A 19,155-nucleotide genomic window follows, 5' to 3' on the forward strand; every position below is an offset into this window, starting at 1 on the left:
AAATTACTATTGAGGATTTTTCAGATTTCAGATATTCTGGCTTTCCTTGCTCAAAGTAATGAACAGTTGAAATATAATCATTTTCTACTAATGACAGAGCTATTAGATCTAGAAGAGATTTCTTGGTCTAAGAATTAAGAAATAACTACCTCTCAATCAAAGGCTTTCATATGTGAATTGGAGTAACACAAAACTAATATTTTAATCTAAGGAAGAGTGACTCCTTAGCAGAATATCATTGCCTTTTTTTGTATAGGACAGAACAGACAGCTCTTCTCAGCCATGTGTCCTATGAGTGACATTGCAATCTAAGACAAAAACAAGGAAAACCTGAACCCAAGTCTGGCTCAAATTAGAGCTCAGAGCTGCCCCCTGGCGTTCCTGCCACGGCATGGCCCTTTTGGCCCTTTAGGTGCTGCGCTGTTTGGCAGCCTGTCCCATCTCTTCCCTGCGCTGAAAAGCTGCAAGGGCATGGTGATACTTGTCACCCCTTCTAACAAAACACTAAAAGATTTTATTTATATCCACTCGCTTTATTTTAACTCAATTAATTCTCCGAGGACACCGGAAAAAAGGAAGAAGCATTTTCCCCATTTTAGGGTCCCTTTTCTGGGCCTCAGCAGCCCACTTAAGACAACAGCAAATGAGGATCAGCGCAGAAGGTGAACGCAGCCTTGTTTTTGTCCCACCACCTGAAATGCTGTTTCCGTAAGCCCTTTGAACTCCTCTAGTGAAAATTGCTGCCACAGTGGAAGTCTTGTCTAGCTACTCTCACCTATAGTGTGAAGCAAAATCAAAGTTTATAATAACCCAGAAACTTTGATTCCTGAGGGGTTTCTTTCCCTTTGCTTTTTTTTCATTCCTGAGCTTACTGTAGTCCATGATTTTTGACAATATGCCAATTTTTTGGGTTTTAAGAGCAGTGATCTAACCCAAAGCGCTCCCAGAAAACATGTCATTCCTATTTCTAATACACCGTGAAGCTTCAAGTCAAGCTCTGGATTGAGCAGGAATATCAGCAGAGCCAAGCAAGGGATGACGCTTAGATTTAGAAGCCTGCAAAATCGGGGGGAGGGGGGGGGAAGAGAAAAGACTGATGAAGAATAATGAATCATGTCTGAAAAACATCTATTCAGATTTTATTTTATACTGTTTGGTAGAGGGAATATAGCTTTTTTTTTCTTGAGCTTGCAAAATATGCATGCTCAGCTATTGCCTGAAATAAGATAACTGGCCTTGCATAGTCATAAAAAAGACTTTTTGTATCGTTGACTGATTCACTGCTAACCCCAAAGGGTGGGTTTCTGTGATTTTGAACGATCATACCTTGTTTTGCAGAGGGGGAATGTCTGTTGAAAGGCAACTAGTGAGCTTGAGATTTCTCAGTTTCCCATGGGGCATATGTTACGAGTTGGCGAGAGGGGAAACTGGACTAAAACTTTTTTTTTTTGGTCCAGGTTGGTGCCTAGGAAAGAAGACCTAGGTCAACTTGGGAAGAGGAGGCAGGGGGTTGCTAGATAAAATAAATATGTAATTTATTAGAACTCCTCAAAATATATTTCATAGATTTAGAAAATTTTGGTCCTACTTGTGGATCTGCTCAGTTAACTTAATTCCAAAAGGACCATAATGTGTCTATAGTCAGAACAGGCCGTACAATGTCATTCCCCTCCTGGAAATCAAAAAAAAAAAAGTTGTGCTTGCTGGTCCTTCCTCCCAACACTCAGCAACCTGCCCCTTCCAATGCAGGTGGTGGTGAATGCCTTGGTGGGCGCCATCCCCTCCATCATGAATGTGCTGCTGGTGTGTCTCATCTTCTGGCTGATTTTCAGCATCATGGGAGTCAACCTGTTTGCGGGAAAGTACCACTACTGCTTTAATGAGACTTCTGAAGTGCGATTTGAAATTGAAATTGTCAACAATAAAACTGATTGTGAAAAGCTCATGGAGGGGAACAATACAGAAATCAGATGGAAGAACGTGAAGATCAACTTTGACAACGTTGGGGCTGGATATCTGGCGCTTCTTCAGGTGGTAAGTGTTGTTATGTTTTCAGCTCTGTGCAATTCAGATGGGGAGCAGACATCTCGTGGTTCCTTCTCAACCCTGCTTCCAGAATCAGGATTATTTCTAAGAGGTCACAAAGAACCATGTGCCATTTCCCAAACCAGTTCCAGGGATACACCTTTCCCGAGCACTCTGACTTCTCTAAGACCTCACTCAAAGGGACCCTCTCACTGCTCAGAGGCTTAACAACAAATAAAGAGTCCTGCAGCATAATAAAGTTGCAGAGAGAGCACTTTCTTTGCTGCAGGACAGAGTATGTAGTTCAAGAGAAAGAAAAAAGTAAAGAAAATAAGTGCATAGACAAAAAACAAACAATGTTTTGTTTGGATGGCAGTTTTGATGGAGCAGAACAATTCTACGTAACAGCTATACTAAAGCTAACTAAAGGAAGGAATATGGCAGTGCTATGATGCTGCCAATCATGTCAACCCCAGAGAAAGGTCTCAGCGTATTACAGTGAAAAGAGGTTTCTTTAAGTAGCATTCCATTATGCCTACTTTTCTCTTTACCTCACTATAATTTTTTAGAATGTTTGACAAGACCATGATGCAATAAAAGCTCCTCAGTTTGGAATCAGGCAGAGATGTAGGTTTGAGCCACACTCATATTTATTGGAGATGTGTAATCTTGGACAAATTACTCAACCTCCCCGAGTCTGCTTGCTCACTTATTAAATGTGGATAATACCTTGCATGGTTATAAAGGGGATACGTGATAATTTACTAAAATTTCTTAGCACAGTGCCTGGCACATAGCAGTGCTTGATTCATGGTATTTGCTATTATGTATTTCTGTTACTATTACAATTGTGCCTACATCATGTGGTTGTTGGAAGTAGTAAATGCGATGGTGCAGGTGAAACTCTCAATTCGACCTTACATATTAAGCACTTGCTGTCAGCTAATAGTAGGAGGCAAAGTTAATGGAATGAGCAGTGGTTCGTCCCACTCCAAAGCTCTTTTGTTGTTCTATCCCAGTTCAAGAAATTGGACCCACAAATCGAATCTGAATTGGAGCAGCTCCAGGAGACCAATGCACATCAACCAGCCAGTCAGACATTGTATTCAGAGTCCCCACCACATGCAAGGTGCTGTGCTTGGCAATACGAGAGCCATCAGATGACTAAGAAACTGCCCAGGCCCTGAACAAAACTTAGAATCTGGTTGAGTAAATAAAACATAAATAGAATGTAAATAAAACATGGAAATTTTTAATTGGTTACCCACATTTGTTTTCAAAAATCAGGCAAGATAGAGTAGATGGAGGAGTAGAATCGGGAAAGGGCTTTCTAGGATGAAGCCAGCATAGCCTCCACCACAGGATAAACATGTACGTATTCGTAAGGGAGACATTCCAACCTTGGTTTTTTAGTGCAACCATGAATTTTCAAGACCCCCGTTGCTTGTTTAACACCTTTTTAAAAGAAGGCCTCCTCAATGGAGGACTAAATTCTAAGTACCCTCAATAGATTCCTGCCACTCATTCATAAGTATGAGTTTGCCCTAGCTTTAGGCAACCTTCTCAGGCCCATTTTAAAGACCTTTTGTAAAAGTATCGATCCAGTTACTATTGTCAACATGTTTCCCTACCAAACTTTGATGTTCTTTTCATGCACTTAAGACAAAGCTCCCCTGGGACCTCTATTAATAAGCCGAAAAGTCTATGTCCACGTGAGGCTGCACCCAAACTACCTGTGTGTATTCTCACTGAACCTAAGCCTGGCCTCTCGGACCCCTGTGCAGACTCCCGCCCACCCCCTAACAGGCACAGTCTAATGACTGACTCTGTTTGCCAGGCAACCTTCAAAGGCTGGATGGACATCATGTATGCAGCTGTAGATTCCCGAAAGGTAAGGATATACCTGGTGACACCAGAACTTTCTTAGGTGGTTAGAAAGCAAGCAGCATGGTGGATCTCATCAAGAAAGAGAGGGAGGGTTAGACCATTTGTTGCTTGTTTTATTGATTATAGGGCAGCACCCTCCTCCTCTCAGTAAGCCATCACTCTTACACTGACTCCAGATGATCAGGCTGTTGCTTTCGTCTGGCCCCATGGAGCTGGCTACGCTTCCGTGCTGCTTTGAAATAAGTATGGCTCCTAGCAGACAGCGTCCCCTCGCCCTCACCCCACGATGTACGTATTCTCCACTGAACTCATGGCAAAAATAATGCCGCCTGAGGGCAGGACCTGCCAGTGCGGAGAAGCAGACAGGTAGAGAGAACCTAGGGCTCCCCCCGCCCCAGCTTGTTCAGCAGCTCGAGTGGTCAGTTACAGCTGATGGCCTTGGCTGGTCAGAATCACCCACCTGATCCCCAGGCGAGGAGCTGACTCTTCCTTTTTCTCCTGTCCTTTGACAGCCTGAGGAGCAGCCTAAGTATGAGGACAACATCTACATGTACATCTACTTTGTCATCTTCATCATCTTCGGCTCCTTCTTCACCCTGAACCTGTTCATTGGTGTCATCATTGATAACTTCAATCAACAAAAGAAAAAGATAGGTCTCCTCCCCTCATTGCCAGTGGCCAGAGGTCAACCCAGATGAGAGGCATATCTATCTCTCTGTCCCTATCTCTAGAGAGAAAAGGCCTCTGTTCCTCTAAAATCCATATTATCACCTCACTGTGGCACTGGCCCCACTGGACATTAGCCCCAACTAACACTGCTGGGGGCTGGATTTCTCAGTGTGTGGTTTACCACATTGACTAGCAGTCTTCTTCTTCAGGCCTTTTACTGGTTTGGGCCTCCTACCAGAGGGCAGTGGGGTCAGAGAGGGCCTAGTGACAGGGGAAAAGGAAAGCAGATAAATGGCTATGGTGGAAGTAGACAGAGTCTAGACTTGTACCTAACCTTGTTAATCCCTGTGCACCACTAGCAAATTGGGATTCGAGAGACCATTCTTAGAAAGTTCACTTCCGTACGTGTCCCAGATGGTTAACAATTTTCCAAAGCAAATTGAAAAGATTAGTCTTGTCATTCATTTTGTAAATCAGGTCTGTCCCAACAAACTCCAAGGAGCTTCCCAAATTATTTTCTTACACCAGGATTTCTAAATGTTTAATAATGTCAGAAATAAATGGACCATTAGCTAGGACTTGAAAATCCTTTTATTTTAAAATGAGTTTTTTTTCCCTAGAATTTTGTCAAGAAAGCAGGCCAGAAAAAAAATGTAAGAACCAGTGAGATGAGACTAGCTTCAAAGTCATTGCTCTCAAGTTAAACCCTTCCCTGGGAGTCTGTAAATCGGATGATCCTTTTCTTCCTAGCAGATCTTTAAAAACCCAAGCCAAAAGCAAAGGCAGGTGTCTCTTTGAATTGGAACAGTTGTCCCAGGTCTGCCTTCCTCTGGGACAACGGTTAGCTAAAGGGACCTCGGGAAAGGACAGGGGGTAGTCTCGCTCGGTTCTCAGTGTTGAACCTTAGGCTCCAAACCCGTAGCATGTGAGAACCAGTTGTGACTGCTCGTTCTTTCTTTTCCTCCTTTACTTTGGAGGTCAGGACATCTTCATGACCGAAGAACAGAAGAAGTACTACAATGCCATGAAAAAGCTGGGCTCAAAGAAACCACAGAAACCCATTCCGCGCCCCCTGGTGAGTGCATTGTACAGGCCGGGGCCAGAGTGAGACCCCATAGGGAAAAAGACACTGGTAGGGTCACTGCAAAGGAAGGAAAGGGGTAAGTGATGGGCTGCCTGTGGCCTCGAATCCTCTCCTAGCCACCCCATCCAGAAGATCTGAGGAGAACGGCAGAAGTGCAGGGATAAGGTATGGGATGGCTTTTGCATTTGGGTCTGTCCTTGTCCCTGAGCCTTGTTGGGCCACAGCAGAGCACTGGCATGTTAACTACATTGGCTCTGGGAGAGAGATGTTTTAAGAGGCAACTAAAAATTAACACAGGAAAGTGAAAATGAAAGCTGATCTCTTTCCCACCAGTATGAGACAGGATTTGGTCATTATTTTCTCAGCTCTCTACCCAACAAGTCAGTCTTTGTAAGGATGTGCCCGGAAGATAAAACAATGCTCCTGGTTATTTGCAGGAGCAGAAGAGGATAAAAGTAGGAGAGTCTGATGTCCTGACTTCCTCTTTTTTTTTTTTCTTTTTATTAGTCTCAGGTGTACAAAACAATGCAATAGTTATGCTTTTCCCCCCCTCACAAAGTGTAGAGGCCTGACCACTGCACTGACTTCCTCTCTTGATCTGAGCCTTTCATAAAGCACTTTTGGGGACTGGGGTTCCGCTTTACCGTCCTCTTGGTGGCTGTCCTCTTGCTTCGGGGAGGGAGATGCTCCTGAAGCCATGAACACAACCCCCAAAGATCAGGCTCAGAGTCCCTTCTGCTGTGGCTTGCATTTAAAAAACAAACAAACAAAAAACCAGAACTCTTAAAATAAAAGCTTACCTGGCAATCTAATTTGTAAAAATAAAAGTAGAGCTACTTTGTTTGAATCAAGAGTGGGAATCCCAGAGTATTCTCTCTACTCGTCCCCACACCCTGTTCCTGGCCTACTCACCTCACCAAACTCTGAGGGAAAGGAAACCCTAGGGCTTTGTAGAACTTGGTGGTTTGAAAACCACCAAGTTAAAGTGATCCTGAAAATAAGCACCAGCTCAAGTGCCTAGGTACTATTAAAAAAATCAGAGATCTTAAGAAAGTGAATTTTTTTTTGTATTTCCTTGATGTTTATTAGAGATTCCATTCTGTGATAGAAATGGGCCCAAAAGGAATGAAAGAGGATTAACATTTCTAAAGTTCTGTTCAGTACTTTGCACATGGGAAGCTGAGTGTATTTTCTTCCACACCAAAAAATAGAAGTGTATTTTCTTCCACACCAAAAAATAGAAGTTAATGTGGCAGGAAACATTAACAGTGATTAATTCAGCACTCATTCAGCAAATATAGCAGGTCCTCCAATAACATCCTTTTGTTCAACAACATTGATGAAATGTATAGGAACTTAACTCTTGTGGGTATCAATTAGCCTATGGTAAAATTGGTTTTGTTATATATGTGGCTTTGCTTAAAGTCACAGAACCTACTGACGTTGAAGACTTAACTGTAGTTATAGATCCGTGTGTATGAGTTACTAAGCATAAAGTGATGAAGAAAATTTAGACATTACTGTCATAGAACTTACAATGTAATGGGGGTATAGGTAATAAATAAGTAAGCTAACAGCTATTATAAAAAATGGAATGTGTGAGAAAAAATTAACTGGAAGGCCATGACAGAAGAATGGAGGCTTAGGGTGGGGGATCTACTTCAATTGAACAGTCACAGAAAGCCTCACTAAGGAGGGTCTACTTGAGTGGATGAGACGTAACCAAAACACAGGGGAAAGAAATCCCGAAAAGCATCCCAGGGCATAAAAGCAGGAAACATTAGTGTGGCCAAGTGGTGATGAGCTAGAGTAAGGGTCATGAAGTGAGACTGGGAAAGGCATTTTTAAGCCAGGTTAACAATAGCAATTTTGTTGCAAGCCCAATGAGAAAATGTTGAAAGGTTTTTAGGCAGAAGAATGATGTGATTCATTTACGTTTCTAAATAATCACATTTGCTACTGTGTGGAAATCACGTTGGACAAGGGCAAGAGAAGAAGCAGGGAGACCAGTTATGGAGCCTCTTCTAGAAGTCCAGATGAAAGATGATGTTGGCTTAGGCTAGAGTCGGGCCCCAGAAATGGACTGAAGTGGATGAATTCAAGTTATATTTTTGGAGAAAGAATCAATAGGACCTGCAATGGATTTGATGGGGGATGAGGGAGAGGAAAGAGACAAGGATGACCCGCCTTAGAAACTGGATGAATAACAGAGATGAGAAGAACAAGTTTTGGGTGGGGGCAGAGGAAGGACTTAATTCTGCTTTGGACTTGTTAACTTTGAGAGGCTTATGAGTCATCAAGGAGAGGTGTCAATTAAGCAAGACAGGAATTCAGAGGAAAGATATGGGCTGTAGAAGACAGAACTTGAGAAACATAATTACATGGATATTATGTAAGCAGTAATAGATGAGTTCTCCCAGGGAGAAAGTGTAGAGAAAGAAGAGATTAAGTAAGAGAAGTGGCCAGCAAATGAGACTAAAAAGGAGCAGCTGGAGAGGTAGGTAGACATCTAGAAGTGTGTGATGGCGTAGACACAGAAGAGAACAGTGGCAGTTTTAGAAAACTCTTCGTGAGGTGGTATTGATGGGGTCTGTCCATGCTCCTGATGACAGAGCAGCAGGATCAAGCTGGCCAGTGTCACAGACAAGAAAGCATCGCCTTAGATTAACAGGGTGGCAACTCCCACGGTCTGCTGGGAAAGGCTTTCATGAATCCTTCTGTATCTTTCCTCCCTCTCGCCCCACCCCCAACACAACCACCAGAACAAAATCCAAGGTATCGTCTTTGATTTTGTCACTCAACAAGCCTTTGACATTGTTATCATGATGCTCATCTGCCTTAACATGGTGACAATGATGGTGGAGACAGATACTCAGAGCAAGCAGATGGAGAACATTCTCTACTGGATTAACCTGGTCTTCGTCATCTTCTTCACCTGTGAGTGTGTGCTCAAAATGTTTGCCTTGAGGCACTACTACTTCACCATTGGCTGGAACATCTTTGACTTCGTGGTCGTCATCCTCTCCATTGTGGGTGAGTGGGGCAGGCGGGGAAGGGAAGAGGGGACCTGACTGGCCATGAGGATGAGATTCCTGGGAGAGCAACGAGCTACAGAGGTCTGAAGTGCAGGCTGGTTACTCCCATAACTTAAGCCCCTGTTTTCCCCGAAGCCATCTCATGGGCCTGCCCAGCAGGTTACGTGGTCAGTGAGTATCAGTTGAGTGTTCATAGTAGTCTTGGATTGTAAATTCTACGGTTGAATGGGAAATTAAAGATTAGATTTGGTTCTTGCTTTCAAGGAGTTTAAAATCTAACAGGGAACATAGAAGAAACTTTTTTTCTTTTTTCTTTTTTTGGCATCCCTGGGTAGGCAAACTTATTTCTCAAATACAGCTACAATAGCAATGGAAAATGGAAAAGGAGATAGTAAGAGGTTGTGAAGTCGGTGTTAACACAATGGTCTAGGAAAATTCTGGTGAAGATGATGGCAGTGCTCATTTTACTGAGGTCTTGCTGTGTGCCAGGTACAGTTTGGAAGTTTCTTCACTTGCATTTTCTGATTTGATCGTTATGACAGCCCAGGAAGTAGGCTATTTTATTGTTTTCCCTGTGAAGATGTCCAAGGTCACTCAGCTCAGAGGTGGCAGAGGCAGAACTCAAGCTGATTTGTAACAGTGACTGTGTGGCATTGCGCTTCAGCCTAAAGGCACGGAAGGGTTGATGTCCTGGCAGGCAGAGGAGGTGCTGTCCCCCTGATTGCCCTCCCAAAACGTGTCCTTGCCTTCTTGAAAGGAAACACGCCTTGGTATGTTTGACAGACCTAGGCCAGCACAGGGAGAGTGCCTGAGACCCACAGGAACCAGTTCCAGAGCTTTGGTGTCCAGGCTGGCTTAGCGAGGTGGTGACTATGGGCAGCAGAGGGCAGCTGGCCCTCCCCGTGGCCTGTGCCACTTTCTGGTGCTGTCCTCAGGAGCAGCACATGCAAACATGTGTTGAGACATGGAACACTAACCTTTTCTCTCATCAAGAAAAGAATCCCAGGATGAAATTACTTTGGGCAACACTATACACTGAATTTCCCGTTGGTGGATCACAGGGCACAGTAGCCTGGAGAGGACTCCCGGAAGTCCTGCAGTAAAGAATCCTGTTTAACTTGAGCACACCGTCCCACTTTTATTTGATATCATAACACCCTTTTTCAAGTAATAATAATGGTAATCTCATATTTTAATGACCGTGTGCTGGTCACCATTCTAAGTGCTTTACATGCTTTAATTTGTATAAACCTCACAACCTTCTAAGTATCATGAGGAGCTGAAGCAAAGAGCAGTTGCCTAGACATGGGGCTGGTAAGTGAGCAAGCAGGGGTTCAAACCCAGCCCCCTAACCTCCCACAAAGCACACGATGGACCATGCTGCCTTGTCCACTGTTCTTAAACTTTTTCTGCCCACCCATCATTGAGTGGGATGGGAAGTCCACAGACCAAACCATGCCCCCTATTCTCAGATGGTACTCAAAAATGAAGAGGAAGAAAAGTGTTACTTTTGATGATTGGGATTTTTATTAAATATCATTAATTTGTTCAGAAACAAAAGTCTAGAAATCATCTTCTTAAATTAAAAGGAATTGGGGTGAAACTAGCCCTGGAACCTCCTAAAAGCGGAAAACCTCTTCAATGGTGTTCCTGCCGCCTGGGTTGCTGTCTACCCTATCTCTTTCCTCTTTTCTCTGGGGACAAATACACGTTCACCCTACAAAACCTTACTCAGGCCTCTTCTCCCTGAGGCCTTACTTGCCCACCATACGTGGAATGCCAGTATTATATATGTTACCCAACTTCTTATGGTTGCTGGTTATGGCTTCATTGAGACGTGAAAAGAAAGGAGCTGCGAAATCATCGTGGGTTCTGGCTGAGGTAGAGATTTTCTTGAAACCTCAAACACCATGCAGTTTTAGCTCCAGGAGAAGCCCCAAGAGGTTATCTGGCCTCCTTTGAACTTACTGCATCTTGTCCCTTCTGTTCATTACCCCAGTACTTATGAATCCTCTTGGCTGAAAGTTATTTCCTTATTGAAAGTCAATCCCTAATGTCAGTTGAAGCTCGTGCTGTTTTGTCAGGGCCTCAACAGCGAGAGAAGGCACCAAAGGAAGAGAGCGTGTCAATCCCTTCCCTTCAGCTGTCATTCCCCAGCCTTTTCATCTCCTCTTCCCTCTGTGGCCCCTCAATGGGTTCCCATTATTGCTCTGTAGTTTTAAGGCAAGTGATCTGGTAGAGGCGGACCCCTGGATGAATGTAAACAGAGAAATACCCTCACATTTGTACGTTTTCACCATCTATTTTTATTTCCTACTCATGCCCTCACATTTTTACCTGCTGATACTGGTTTCTGATTTATGGCTTTAAACACAAAACCTAGAAGATCTGAGTTAAAAGCCACTCCTGAGAAGTCGCTTTAGTTTTCTAGATTCATTTGGTAGGGAAGGGACATGGGGCAATGAGAAACCAAAACTGTCTTTTCAGAGCCGGGAAGGATGTACTTTGAAAATTGGTGGCATTATTAGAATAACTGAGACATCATAGCCAAAGGGTAGTGAAGTGATGGCGTGGATATGGAAATTTGACAGCATTTTGGAAAGGAATTAATAACACCATGGAAATTCATGCATGCACAAATCTGAAAAAAACCTAACTGTCCTTGAGTGGGAAGACAGATAAATGAGGACCTATTCATTAAATCCAGCCATTAAAATCAATAATCTAAAATTATTTTAACACGACAGATCAATCTCACAAACATAATGTTAAGTCTGAAGCAAATCAGAGATCTAAAAAAACTTGATCTAAAGAAGATAGATGCCGTACGATTCCTTAAACATAGTAGGGTGCTATCTACATACTATTTATGGATTCATACATAGGAAATTATGAAGACAACTATGGTGATACCATTCTAAGGATTGTGGTTGCTTCTGGGAATGAAGAGAAGCGAATTTTGTGAATTGCTGGCATCTCTGAAAGCTGAGTTAGGTACATAGGTGTCTAATTTATTGTTTTTCTCTGCTTTTTGAGACGTTTGAAACATGTGACTTTCCTCTTTCTGTCATGAGAGTTCAGACTGAATAGTAAGACACTCGTTCTATAAAGTCCTTTGAACTTAAGGGGTTCCATATGCCAGGTGACATAAGTAAAGAGAGAGGACATCTCCAGTCTCAGCAACATATCTTCTTCTGTTCCTCTTCTTAGGAATGTTCCTGGCTGATATAATTGAGAAATACTTTGTTTCTCCAACCCTCTTCCGAGTCATCCGATTGGCCCGTATTGGGCGCATCCTGCGTCTGATCAAAGGCGCCAAAGGGATTCGTACCCTACTCTTTGCCTTAATGATGTCCTTGCCGGCTCTGTTCAACATCGGCCTTCTGCTCTTCCTGGTCATGTTCATCTTCTCCATCTTTGGCATGTCCAATTTTGCTTATGTGAAGCATGAGGCCGGCATTGATGACATGTTCAACTTTGAGACGTTTGGCAACAGCATGATCTGCCTATTTCAGATCACGACCTCGGCCGGGTGGGATGGCCTGCTGCTACCCATCCTCAACCGCCCGCCTGACTGCAGTTTGGATAAGGAACACCCGGGGAGTGGCTTCAAGGGAGACTGCGGGAACCCCTCCGTGGGCATCTTCTTCTTTGTAAGCTACATCATCATCTCCTTCCTCATTGTCGTGAACATGTACATTGCCATCATCTTGGAGAACTTCAGTGTAGCCACGGAGGAGAGTGCAGACCCTCTGAGTGAGGACGACTTTGAGACCTTCTATGAGATCTGGGAGAAGTTTGACCCGGATGCCACCCAGTTCATCGAGTACTGTAAGCTGGCAGACTTTGCCGATGCCTTGGAGCATCCTCTCCGAGTGCCCAAGCCCAACACCATTGAGCTCATCGCCATGGATCTGCCCATGGTCAGCGGGGATCGCATCCACTGCTTGGACATCCTTTTTGCCTTCACCAAGCGGGTCCTGGGAGACAGCGGGGAGTTGGACATCCTTCGGCAGCAGATGGAGGAGCGGTTCGTGGCATCTAATCCTTCCAAAGTGTCTTACGAGCCAATCACGACCACACTGCGGCGCAAGCAGGAAGAGGTATCGGCAGTGGTCCTGCAGCGCGCCTACCGGGGACATTTAGCAAGGCGGGGCTTCATTTGCAAAAAGACAACTTCCAATAAGCTGGAGAATGGAGGCACACACCGAGAGAAAAAGGAGAGCACCCCGTCTACAGCCTCCCTCCCATCCTATGACAGTGTAACCAAACCTGAGAAGGAGAAACAGCAGCGGGCAGAGGAAGGAAGAAGGGAAAGAGCCAAAAGACAAAAAGAGGTCAGAGAATCCAAGTGTTAGAGGAAAGCAAAAATTAAATATTGTACAGATTTAAAACTTGCAAGTGAAAGATTGTTTACAAACTTCCTGAAAATATTATCAATGCAGAACAGCTGTGGAGACACTTTACCCTGAAGATCTATACCAAACGTAGTCTGCTTACCATGTCACACGGTTGCATCTTGAGCAGTGACCTGCCCAGGGCAAAGGACCCTGCTCCCCAGACTCACCAGTTTTCTAATGCTTGGGCAGGTGGTTACTGCATGTTCCACATCAGTCAATGCAACTTAGGACAAAACTCACAGGATACAGAAACCGAGGAGTGGCTGCCGGGACCAGCATCCTTCCGTTGCAGCCAAATGGATTTTATTTTTCCATTTTGTTGATTCTCAGAAGCAGAAAGCATCACTTTAAAAGTTTGTTGGTTCATGCAAACTATATTTGCATTCTTACATTAGTTAAGCTAAGCAGCAAAAAGAAACACACACACACACACATACTCACATTTAGCCCATGTCATTTACTTGTCAGTTTCTTTGACATAAACCGCATCTTCTCCACATGGGCTTCACGTGGTTTGGAGATGGGTGGGGGAAAACAATCAGGTTTCTTCAGGCTGAGGAGGACTTGCTCAGGCCGATTCCAAACATTGTGCTTGTTCAATGCGTAGAAACGATTTGCATGATGGCATGCCGTGATCAGAAGTCATGCATGAGAACCATACACCACAGGACACTACTAACCCTGTCCCCTGCACTGGGTCAGCCTTTGGACAGGACCCAGCCCTGCACCGTTCACTGTATTTGGAGGGGGAAAAAAAATGGTAAGAGTTCCATACCCACTGCAATTCTTTATAAATTCTTAGGAGTCTTTCATACACCTTCTGGGTAGGGAAACATAACCAACCAATTGACCACCACCAACAAAAAACCCAATCCAACAAGCAGATGGATCCGTTGTGTGTATATGTTTAACAGACATCTCTTAACATACAGCCATTGTTGCACATTTCGAAAGATGAACTATTTAATGCTGCTCTGTGTCCCGTACGTGGGGAAACTTTGATCTCAAATGGCTTGTATTAATAATGTCACTGTAAAACCAAATCCTAGGGCTAAAAACAAAAATTCCAAAAAAAAAAAAAGGTCATTTGTATTTTGCAATATTTATGATGATTATTTAGCCTTCATACTGGAGAACTGACACTTATTAAGGGTAGAGATAAACGTGCTATTCAAAGTAGCATGTTATCTCTAGGGGGTAACTTGGGGAACTTAAAACAACCTTTCGTTGGGGGTTACGGGGTGCTCACTTCATTTAGTATCATGCCCTTCTGCATTGTGGCGTTCTCTGGGCTTGGGTCCACTTGGAGAGGGGTTCAGAGATTCCGAACAGGCCTCTCTCTTCTATAGAGGGATTGTTGCCGGCTCACACACTGCATGACTCCTCCCGCCTCCATCCCATTTGTCCACTAAGCAGGGCTTCCCTTACCCACAGAGGTGGTGAGGGCAGCTGCCCTGAGGCTGTGGCTGTAGATCCTTTCATTTATTATTAGAAGAAATTGTCACTGGCAGGACCTGTGGTAGCGATGGAGCCGCCTCTGAACCAAGCGCGCTTGGTTTCTTGATGGCACTGGTTCTCATGAGAAAGCGAATTAATACTAACTCTGAAGATGGTCCAACTTCCCCCCACCGCATTCCCTTTCAGCCAGTTTTGCTACCTGCTCAGCGACCTGCCCGTTGTCATTGGAGGGTGGCTTTGGGGGGAGCGTCATATCTGCCATTCCATCTCCTGCTTTAGGGAAGACAGTTTTTAGTCCAGGTGTTTCTCATCTGATGACTAGATTTCAAAGCCAAAATGCTGCAGCTGAGTGTGTCAGGAAGTCTATACAAAGATGGAGGAGAGACGTTAGCATGTGAACCAAATCAAAATAAATTCTTCCTGAACCATACAATAGAGGGAGGAAAAAAAAAACAACCCATAATCAGACACACCAATCTGCCTTGCAGTAGAAGCATTTGGGATGTATTTTCACAGTCCACCTGACTAGTTTTGCGTAGAACAAACCACAGCAAGTTGGTAAGCAGAGCTTTCTTTCTTGTCGGACCATTAGAAGCTGTCCAGCTCTCATAAGCCAGCTTCTGCGGCATCACCCGTAGAACTTTTGTACTGCACCCAATACTGGGTTGGGAAGGCATTTCTTTTGGTGACCCTGCTAACTGCTAGGATGAATGTATAGTAACATATACAGGCTACATCGTAAACAGCACAATACAGAAGCTGACGTGTGGTTATTCTTTTTAAGAGAATTATAAATACTGTAATATATCATTTTATTTTATTGGCATGCCTTTTTGTAAATACAAATTATTAACGTATTAAATAGGAAATGGCTTCTGGCTTATGCCATTGTCATGTTTATTTTTATTTTTTATACTTTTCTTTCTTCTTAGACCTTAGATGCTGCCAGCCAATGTACATCCCCAAACCAGACAGACAGACAAAAAATTTTTTATTGCTAATGGTCTTTTCCAAAACAACAAAAAAATATATATTTTTTTTTGTTCCAATGTGCAATAAATTCTAACCACTTCTATGCAAGATTTGGCTAAACTTCATAATTGTTCTTAGGTCTTAAGATGGGCAACAGAGCTATAAGTTCCCGCTCGATACCCCAAGTGCTCATGCTAGTGATGTCATCAAGCTACTAGAGTATATTAATGAGGTTTTTCTGAAATCTGACCTTTTTCCTCCACCAGACTCTCATCCCAGCCCAGCAGGCTCTCTCCTCAGTCACACACACGGGCCTCGGTATCTGACACCCCTCAGCCAGCTTCATAGGGAAGAAGCCACCTCCACTTGATTTGAAATTCCACTTTTTTTTTTTAACTTTTCCCACATTTCGCTCCCTCCCCATGGTCCCTCCACCCACTCGCTCGCTCGCTCGCTCTCTCACTCACCTGCCCTGCTCCACACTTCTTTGCTAGTAAATGACACCATCACCAGCAGTTTACACCCGCAGTTAACAGGCATTGAACTGAAAGGATCAGTGATGATGTTTTTGTACGTCTTTACTGAGTGGTGAAGTGGCAATGCTTTGCCAAATATTAACGAAGCCAATCAAAAAGCAGCAGCAGCCACAGTATCACTGCACATATATATATATAGATATATAAATATAATATAAATATTTATTTTTTGTAGCCAGGTCCTTGGTGCAGTATTTATACTCCACAATCCACCTTTAAAAAAAAGACAAAAAGCAAAAAGACGTGTGATGCTGTTAATTTAAAATGCAGAGCCAAAGCCACTGAGCAGCAGCTAATACAGTTGCTGGTTTATGTGAAAAACACTTTCCCCTCTTTCCTTAACCTCCTTGTTGCTTAGGATAAGGAGACTCCACAATTTCAAGCAGAGGGCAAGAGCAGGAAAAACTTACCGAGTCAGCATGACCTACTCCCACTCCTCTCTAAATGAGCCTCTTTTGGCACCAGAAGTTGACTGGGAGAGATAATCAGAAACTCCCAGTCAAAGCCCCTGGAACGACTGCCCAAAGTTATTTTATTTTTCGCTGCAACCAATGTAAACTTATAAAAGACCACTAGTGAAGATTAGTGTATTAGTGAATGCATGGAGGCCAACCAACACTGCTCTAAATGAGACGTGATAAGAAGTACATCACTACTATAAGCCAAAAAGGAAACAATAAAAATGACCCTTTTTACTGTACAAGGGAAGCCTGTCTTGGTGTGCATTTGTTGCTTCACTCTCCCAATTTAGAGTCCTGGGAGGGGTCTGGGAATTGGGACCTTAGCACATTTGGGGAAAGGAGGAGAATGGAAGGGAGAGAAATCAGAGGGTCTTTGGCAAAGTTTTGGCCGAGAAGTGGAGATTGGAGAGAAAAGCAAGGTCCTGACCTCCCCCCACCCCCATCCCCATTCACCCATTGCATGTAGCATTCCTCCCACTACTGGGCCGGTGCTTAAAGGCCCAGGAAACCCCTTCCTCACCAGTTCACCTGGCAGGTACCCCAGAGGTGATGTCACCAACCCAGCTGGGCTGGCTTTACTTCTGCCTTTTTCACCAGTATGTGAGGGAAAAAACCATCCCAATGCCCCAAAGCTTGGGCAAGCACGATGCCCAAAAGCCTCCACTCTGCTAGCTAATGCTGGGCCCTGCCCTCCATCACCCCACGGATAAACCAGCAGACTCGGGCTGGTCTTGTTCACATTTGTGCAGGGGAGTGGGGCACTCCTCCCCATCCCTCACCCCACCCCGCTTTGGGGACATCCCTGTCTAGGCCATGTCTCCCGGTCCAGGAACACTCAGGAGGATTCTGAAGTGCCCACTCTAGTCCTCTCCAGGAGCTCCACTCTGGAGAGAGATGGCTGGTAGGTCAGTCCCCATCTCCCCCCCGACCCCCAGCCTCCAGGCCTGCTGTGGAGGTAAGATTGCCATGGGTTGTGACTTTGTGACTTGAGTCCTGGGCATCTTCTGTAACGATGCCTCTTTCTTTTCTCAGATGTTGCCCAAAGTTTTGCAAAAAGCTTCGTTCATTTTCAGGTACCCCCACCCCCTAAAGAATCGGCTGCACCTAGCCAGCCAGGGGGACATCAGGAGAAAAGAGGAAGTCTGGGTTGGGAGGAGCCCAAGGTTTGCACAGGGTCAGCGTTGTGGCTCAGCTCTGTGTTTTCTTGGATTCCCTTTTAAAGATTACCAGGATTTCCTTCATTAAAACACTCCTGAGGCACCCCCTGCCCTTGCCCCCCACTGCTGTTTGCTGTACATAGAGGCTAAGTGGGGTGGGGTGGGCGGGTGTGCACATGTGGTGTGTGTGTGTGAAGAATGTATATAGGTAAAGGGGAGCGGGGTCCAGTGGTTCCAGAAAAGGGACAGAACTCCTGTGTTCCATCCCTAGCTTGACCGCTGGCTCGCTGTGTGGCCTTGGGCAAGTCACTTAACCTCTCTGTGCCTCAGTTTCCCCATCTGTAAAATGGGGATAATAATACTGACCTACCTCACAGGGGTGTTGTGAGGCTTTAACTAAATGTTTTGTAAAGTGTTTTGAGATACAGAGGCAAAGGCACCAGGGAAGGGCAAAGTATTATTTGGACTTAAGGAAGCTGAAATGGTACCATAAATGCTGCTATTCTGAGAGCCATTTTAAACTGCACTGCTCCAACCACCCCCCCGCTTCTCATCACCAGGACAGCAGGTCGAGAAAATGTCTTTCCTTTCACTTGCTTCTGGGGTTTGTGATTATTCTAGACACTTAATTTTTTTCCCCTTGCTGTATCTCCTTCCCTCACCCCCTCGACTTGTTCCCTGTTCCGTTTATGCGGAAATGGCAGAAATGCTTGAGAACTGAGAATGTATAAGTGGATTGGAAGTTTATAGTCTGAAATTTCAATTTTACTTTGTACTGTACATCTTTTTACTTTAGAATTTGCAATAAAGGGTTACGTCAATCTTGTTTTCAACTCTCCTCTTGGACTGGCCTGTCATTTTGTCATCGTTCTCACACCAAAGCCCACCCAGCAGAGCCCCACGGCTGTCCTTTTGCCTTCCCCTGTGGCAGGGGACATAGTCTGAGCAGACTCTGTGTGAGGGTTCCCCCAGGCTCAGGTCCTAGGATGGGCTGGCAGTGCCCCAACCATTCGGATAGGTGGGAATGGTTTGAGGTGCTAAGTAGACCTTCAGGAGGCCTTGCCAGAGTAGGGAGAGCAGCTTGGAGGCGGCAGCCGGCCCCTGGAAGAGGGCACACCTCTAGCTTTGCCGCCCCCTACACACTCCAGCAGGCCTCAGAGTTAACAGCTCTGCATCCTGTTCTGGTCCCCATGGTGCTTCCCAAGCTCCCTTATGATCCCCAGATCATTTCCTCTGGAGCGCATACTTGCAGCTCAGACAGCTCTGGATTCTAAAACCTGACGATGCCACCAGAGTTCCCTTATGTGTGATGGAGATATCTTCCATCCTGGGTTTTGAAAATTAGGTCAAATAATGTACATAACTGCTTAGCATAGGGCCTGGTCCACAATTAGTGCTCAATAAATGGTAGATCTTAGTGGAAGAATAATTTCAAAATAAGGAACTAAAGCTGACAACTAAGAGGGCCTGC

The 19,155-nt window shown here is 44.5% G+C and overlaps 1 protein-coding gene across 1 annotated transcript in view; it reads left to right on the forward strand.

Moving 5' to 3' along the window:
* SCN8A (sodium voltage-gated channel alpha subunit 8) overlaps positions 1–18,522 on the forward strand; it is a 203,388-nt gene extending 184,866 nt beyond the window's left edge. The window contains exons 22-27 of the mRNA XM_019623876.1: positions 1,750–2,034; positions 3,863–3,916; positions 4,425–4,562; positions 5,552–5,656; positions 8,428–8,698; positions 11,911–18,522. Of these exons, the coding sequence (XP_019479421.1) occupies positions 1,750–2,034; positions 3,863–3,916; positions 4,425–4,562; positions 5,552–5,656; positions 8,428–8,698; positions 11,911–13,058 (2,001 nt within the window). The 3' untranslated portion in view covers positions 13,059–18,522. The remainder of the gene's footprint in view (positions 1–1,749; positions 2,035–3,862; positions 3,917–4,424; positions 4,563–5,551; positions 5,657–8,427; positions 8,699–11,910) is intronic.
* Positions 18,523–19,155: the final 633 nt, after the last annotated feature.

This window comes from Hipposideros armiger, unplaced genomic scaffold (assembly GCF_001890085.2).
Source record: "Hipposideros armiger isolate ML-2016 unplaced genomic scaffold, ASM189008v1 scaffold_569, whole genome shotgun sequence".
NCBI classification, from domain to species: Eukaryota; Metazoa; Chordata; class Mammalia; order Chiroptera; family Hipposideridae; genus Hipposideros; species Hipposideros armiger.